This window comes from Lycium ferocissimum, chromosome 10 (genome assembly GCF_029784015.1).
Source record: "Lycium ferocissimum isolate CSIRO_LF1 chromosome 10, AGI_CSIRO_Lferr_CH_V1, whole genome shotgun sequence".
NCBI lineage: Eukaryota > Viridiplantae > Streptophyta > Magnoliopsida > Solanales > Solanaceae > Lycium > Lycium ferocissimum.
In genome coordinates, this window is record NC_081351.1 from 45,164,544 (window position 1) to 45,170,942 (window position 6,399).

The following is a 6,399-nucleotide window of genomic DNA, read 5'->3' on the forward strand; positions in this document are numbered from 1 at the left end:
AAGTGCAAATGACCCATCTCACAAGTTTATGAGCCCATTTATGATTGATTCCCATATTTTTTTTTTTATTTTTTTTTTTGCGTGGATTGCCCTTTATTTGGGGTGGTCTTTAAATTTTGCCCTTCAAATTGGTGATCTTTAAATTTTACCCCTCGCCTAACACCCCAAGGTTGTGGGTTCGAATCACAGCTCAGTTAAAAAACGGCTTGTTGCCAAACCCTTCGCCTTTCTTTTGAATCAAAGTAGGTCGCGACTGTTGTATTTTAGTCGGTCGGGGGAAGCGGTAGGTTCGTGCTCCGCTTCTCTCGCGCTTGCTTGCGTGAAGGCTTAGAGAAAAAAAAATCGCAAGGCAGACTTTGCAAATCTGCCCAGCAAAATTCTGCCTTAAGGCAGAATTTGGGCTGCACAGGCAGAATTTCTGCCTGAAGGTAGAATTTCTGCCTTAAGGCAGAATTTGCACGGGCAGAAATTCTGCCTGAAAGACAAAATTTAAAGACCACCATTTTGAGGGGTAAAAATTAAAGACCACCCCCAGCGAAGGGCAATCCTGCAAATTGCCCATGATTGGCAAAGGCTTTCGGCCCATCCATATCAGCCCAAATATTTACTGTTTCATCCTCCAGCATTTAGTATACCAATTTGAAGTAGAGTGTCACGGCTAGGTCCTAAACATTTTCTCTTAGCGTAATTAATTTTCTCAGTAACAATTGACAAGGTCCTATTCATAATATGAATATTTCGGATAAAAAGAAAAATATAATAAGAGAATCACACTAGAATGGGAAGCGTGTTTGTTTCTTTATTATTTGTTTTTAAATCCTCACTCGATTGTAGCAGCTCCATTTTAGCGTTGCATAAGATAAGAAGTGTAATTAATTACTTCGTATCGTTCATTCGAATTTTTTATATATTTGGCATTTAGATAGGTTCCTTGACCATTATATGATGTCTACTGGTTTTAATCAACTCTCGCAGTGGTTGAATTGTAACATTACACAATTCATTGAGTCAGCAATATAGACTCCTATCGCATTTTAGTTGAAGAAATGCCTTCGAGAAAACAAGTTTGATCCTCTTGTGTTGTCTATATTGCAAAAGGTCTTTATCCTTAATATGACACTCGTATAAGGAGTCCAATTATTTTTAGAGTATTTTACGCAATATGAAGATCAAAAAGAACCGTTAACATAGCAACTTAGTGAAATAGGAGGTTGCTTGATTTAGGATCATATTTTGATCTCTCTACCACCTAATTACCCTACTCTTTATCTCTCAAATACTCTAGCTGCTGAACCATCCCCCATAGCTAACTCCAGCAACTGCCGTAACAACGACGACATTATCCTCTTTCTCCTTCCAGTGTCGAAGTAAATCACTATCGATTTTTCACCTTTCAAATTTCATGGAAAGTCCAGCTGAGCAATCTTTCTCCAAATAAATACCTCAGCTCAAACAGATCTGGACAAATTTAGTTCTGGCGAAACTCTTTTTCATTTTGTATGGATGTGATTTTTGTTTTGTTTTAAAGGAATGGGTAGTGTGGTGGTTTGTGATTTGGTTATGGTGGTTTGTAGCGGTCCTTTAAAGGTGGAATGAATTAATAACTTCAGTGCATCCAATGTATGTTTTGTGTATGTCGGGTGTTTATTGTTATATGCCCTATGTATCACATTATACATATAGTGACATGCACACAACATGCGGGTACATACCGACATATATATATGTGTATATTATTTATATGTCTTGTATATCTTGTGTATGTCAACATATATCACTATATGTCATGCGTATGTCAATTGACATAGGCATGACAAGTGATATACAAGTTATACATGGAGAGAAAAAGTTATGGAAGCCACGAGAGAGAGAAGAAAAAAAAAACTTCAGTAAGAAAAAAAGCAACGAACAAAGTATACGGACAACAAGGGAAATACAGAAACACATATCATAAAATAGGCCTGCGATGTGAACTCTATCATGCCCGCAATTTTTATGGAATTGGTTGTGCAAAAAGGAATAATTTCCTAGATATACGAACATAAATTCAAGCGAACAAGAATAGAATAGTCGATTCTAAAGTTTTTAGTAGGTAAGAGGGAGGCAACGACAAACCTGGTGATTTTGAAAGATTCGCTCACCAAAAAAAAAATGTATTAAGCGAATTGATCCCTAATCACCTGGTATATAAGTCAACTTTCAACCAAGTCAAGACCATTTAAATTTTTTTGTAGATGTGTTAAAGAGTAGGTAGTATTATACTAATTTTAGAAAATATATACATAAAATTCCTAATTTTACGGCGAGACCATGTATTCACGTGCTCCAAAAATAAGGCCTAAAATCGCCCCCGAGGGAGGTAAGTGCCCTAAAGAGTTACACAAACAATTATAACCACTAACTGTAATATAGCTCGAACAGGAAGTCGTAATAATTTTCAATATTAATATCATTTTTCTAATTAAGCAGGAAATTTTTACAAATTTGGCAAATCATTTTGTTTTGACTGAAATAGGATAGTGGAATCTGATTCAGAATTTGGCAAATCAGAGAACTAGACAAGTAGGAGTAGTTTCCTTCCTCACCGGACACATACCACACCCCATTCCGCGTGGCTGACGGATAAAGCAACTTCTATTTCTTTTTCGTTGGTACTTCAATTTTTTTATTATATTATATTATTTTTATAATATTATTAATAACAAAAAACTGAAAGGGGGCGGCGGAGGTTGGCACAAGATTTGGAGTTGACTATATTATTGACGGTAGTTTCCATCATATTTTACTCATTTCGGTACCCTTTTCCAGAAATTTATAAACACTGGAAAAAAAATATTACTCCCTCTATTTCAATTTATGTGATATAATTTAGTTAGCTACGGCTTTTTTAAGAAAGAGAGGAATATTTTTAAAATTTATGATTTAAAACAAGCTATAAATATGTGTGTGGTTATAAATCATTTTATTAAGGGTAAAAGGAAAATTTTAAGTTAAATTATTTCTAAATATAAAAAACGTATTATTCATTTTGGGACAGATTAAAAAAATATATATATATCACATAAATTGAGACAGAGAAAGAATTACATTCATTTAACTTATATGACATGATTTAATTCACTATGAAATTTAAAGTAGTATATTTTAAAATTTTGTAATTTAAATATAGAGATAAAACAACTATAAAAAAATAAAAATTGAATTACTCCCTATGTCTCAATTTATATGATACACTTTTCTTTTTAATTTATTCCAAAAAAAATAATATATTTCTATAGTTAGAAATAATTTAACTCGCAACTTTCACTTTTATCCTTAATAAAATAATTTATAATCACAAATTTTAAAATTCTTCGTCTAGTCAAATTATAGCCCATAAATTGAGACGGGGGAGTACTTTTTACTAACAAACAAACAAACTAGAATAAAATAAAAATATTGCCAGGTAAGTGTAGGAGAGAGTACATACACACTACGAGACTACGAGTCGCTTTCCAAATTTCCATAAAAACGAAGAAAAAGGCAACTAGAAAACTGCGTTTCTTGGTTGTCAAATTCTCTTCTCACAAAACACACTCTCTTTCTATCTCTCCACAAAAAGGCATAATAAAGCCCTTTAAGTGAGTCTCTACTCTTTTTCTTGTGTGTGTGTGACAATTGAATTCTCTTCTGGATTCCATAACGTTTCTTGGGTATCTTCTCTTTCCCTTTAGTTTTAATAATCCTTCAAAACTTCTTCTTTTGTGGTAATTAAATTTTTACCAATTTTGGGTTTATGTTGTCATTCTTGGGGTTTCTGGATTGCTCTATTAGTTTTTGGAAATTCTGAGTTTTATTTACGACTAAGCTTATAGTCTAGTGGTTCTGGTTTGAATTTCTACGCAACAGTTGTGGGTGGTTCATTCCCATCTTCCTCCTATCTAATAGGAAAAAAAAATTAAATGATGGTGATTTAAAAATGACAACAACTTAGTGTATCCAACTTTGTGGCATCAGTTTTGCTTATAAGGGTAGAGATTAGAGGGTGGTCTTAAAGTTGTACATTGAGAATTTGGCAACAACAAAGGAAAAAAAATGTGAGAAAAAAAACTTATACTTGGGTGCAAGGGGGTTCAATTGAACCTTCTTCCTTGAAAATATATACTATGTAAATAGGCCCACAATGAATTTATTTTGCGTATATATAAGTTGTTGAATCCCCTTATTTGAATTCTTGGCTATGCCACTGAATTTGAGAGTTAGGCAACATCAGTTTTGTGGCTTACTGTTGTTATACTTGTTTGATTTCTGATGTCTTCCATTTTTTGCTAACAATCTTCATAGGAATTGTCAAAATTAGTTTTCACCTTTCTTCACGAAATCTCGTTAGAAGAAATGTTGTTTTCAGTTTTTGGATAGCTGCTTCCACGTCACTGTTGTTTCACATTTATTAACTTGGTATATTATCCTGAAGTCAGAATTACCAACTTGTGCTAGGAAATTATTTCAATTTTAGAGAAATTTAGATATTAAGAGGTTGTCGTTTAACAGATGATTTTGTTGTAATTTGGTGCAGGTGGTAACATTACCATGCAGCTATATCATCATCCTTTTTCCTTGGACAGCCAGAAAGTGAGACTTACTCTGGAAGAGAAAGAGATCGATTACACGTCGCATCATGTGAACCCTTTAACTGGCAAGAACATGGATGCATTTTTCTTCAGGATGAATCCAAGTGGCAAAATTCCAGTTTTACAGAATGGTTCTCACATCATATTTGACACTATTGAGATAATTCAGTAAGTCTTCTCTTCACCTTGCTATATATTTTTCTCCTATCAGTACACAAGTGTAAGCATGAAGGGTTAAAAATGAATATTGCTTGCTGTTGTCATTAAACATAATTTGGTCAATTTATCAGAGGAAGAGTCGTGAATTATCTTTTGAATTATCGTGCTCTCTGGACGATAACATTTTCGACTACTTTTGCATCTGTAGAGGAAGTATATTGGTTGAATGACCGTTTGCATTTTCTTATTATCCGATTTTTGGGGGGTATTTGTAGAGGAAGAATATTAAACTATTTCGACATGCACAGGTATATCGAAAGAATTGCAGAAAAAGTGTCTTCTGGTGGAAACAATCTGAACCTTAGCAGTAAAGAAGTTGTTGAGTGGATGCATAAAATACAAGAATGGGATGCAATGTACTTTACCCTTTTCCATGTCCCTGAGAAGTATCGGCTATATGTTTTTAAATTCCTGAGGCGTGTGATAATGGCCCGAATGGCTGAATCTCGTGACTTAGCAAGTGCCTACCACTGTAAGTTAAGAGAGGCATATGATAGAGACGAGAAGTTGAATAATGCTGAAGTTTTGAGACGTAGTGAGAATCATCTAGCAAGACTTCTTGATGAAGTGGAACTCAAACTTGGTGAAACATCATATCTAGTCGGGGAAGATTTCAGTCTAGCTGATGTAATGCTCATTCCTATTCTAGCTAGACTAGAACTGTTGAACTTGGAAGACGAGTACATAAACAGTCGTCCAAACATAGCAGATTACTGGGTGCTTGTTAAGCAAAGACCCAGTTATAAGAAGGTGATTGGTAAATATTTTGATGGATGGAAAAGACGGAAAACTCTGCTGAAAACATGGTGCTTCATCCGTGTCAGAAGCATGCTCCGAAAATATTGAGAGTTCAATACTGGAGAGGAAAAGCACTTGCATAGTGCAACTTCATCCTTTCCTTTTCTTGCTGTCCAGCTTATTGTCTTTTTCTTTCTTCCTTTTCTTTTTGGTGGCAGTCACATAGTGTAATTGTAATAATTGTTAAGATGATCTGATATTTTGCTTTGTGTCTGTTTGCACTTTTTTGTAACTGAGAAAGGAAGTCATCTGCAATTGTTAATATATATGAAAAATCAAAAGTTTGGTTATTGTTGAGACCTGAGATTATAATATAGTCTTCTTTACCAAGAATGCTTGAAAATCAGTGTAGAGATGAGCAGTTTCGTTGTTAAGTTTATGCAACTGTGTTGGTAGCACTATGGACTAGATAATTCTGCTCGTATTAAGTTACAGCACTTCAGAAACAACTTGATATGCTGAACAGTCCACTTCACCTGATGTTCGTCGAAGGTTTTGTTAACCTGTTGCTCTTCTTGTTTCAATGGGCTACAGCAAATTTCTGCTATAGATTTTGTATCTCATTCCTGCATTTTTCACCCCACATTGCAATCTAAACCAGAAAGTATCACGATGGCGTTCCAATGATACATGAAAGAACAATCTCTAATCACGTCAAGCCAGCTGCAAGTAGAGGTCTGTCCCTTTTTCACTGGAGTAAATAATTTGTTATACAGGAAGCGTTAGAATGCTTCTGGAACAAAAATGAAAAAGGATAGCAAACAGAGATCAT

At 34.6% G+C, this 6,399-nt stretch overlaps 1 protein-coding gene across 1 annotated transcript; it reads left to right on the forward strand.

Annotated features, from left to right (window-relative positions):
• The first annotated feature begins 3,576 nt into the window (after positions 1-3,576).
• LOC132034046 (glutathione S-transferase TCHQD) lies at positions 3,577-5,931 on the forward strand. Its single transcript, XM_059424262.1, has 3 exons — positions 3,577-3,692; positions 4,556-4,778; positions 5,078-5,931. Exons 2-3 carry the CDS (start codon positions 4,570-4,572, stop codon positions 5,673-5,675), a joined length of 807 nt encoding a protein of 268 aa, XP_059280245.1. The 5' UTR covers positions 3,577-3,692; positions 4,556-4,569; the 3' UTR covers positions 5,676-5,931.
• The last annotated feature ends 468 nt before the right edge of the window (positions 5,932-6,399 follow it).

Bases quoted from the DNA above. Each gene is read 5' to 3' on its own strand.
- LOC132034046 (XM_059424262.1), top strand. From the start codon at position 4,570: ATGCAGCTATATCATCATCCTTTTTCCTTGGACAGCCAGAAAGTGAGA. The intron at 4,779-5,077 runs GTAAGTCTTCTC...CGACATGCACAG, and splicing joins GACACTATTGAGATAATTCA to GTATATCGAAAGAATTGCAG.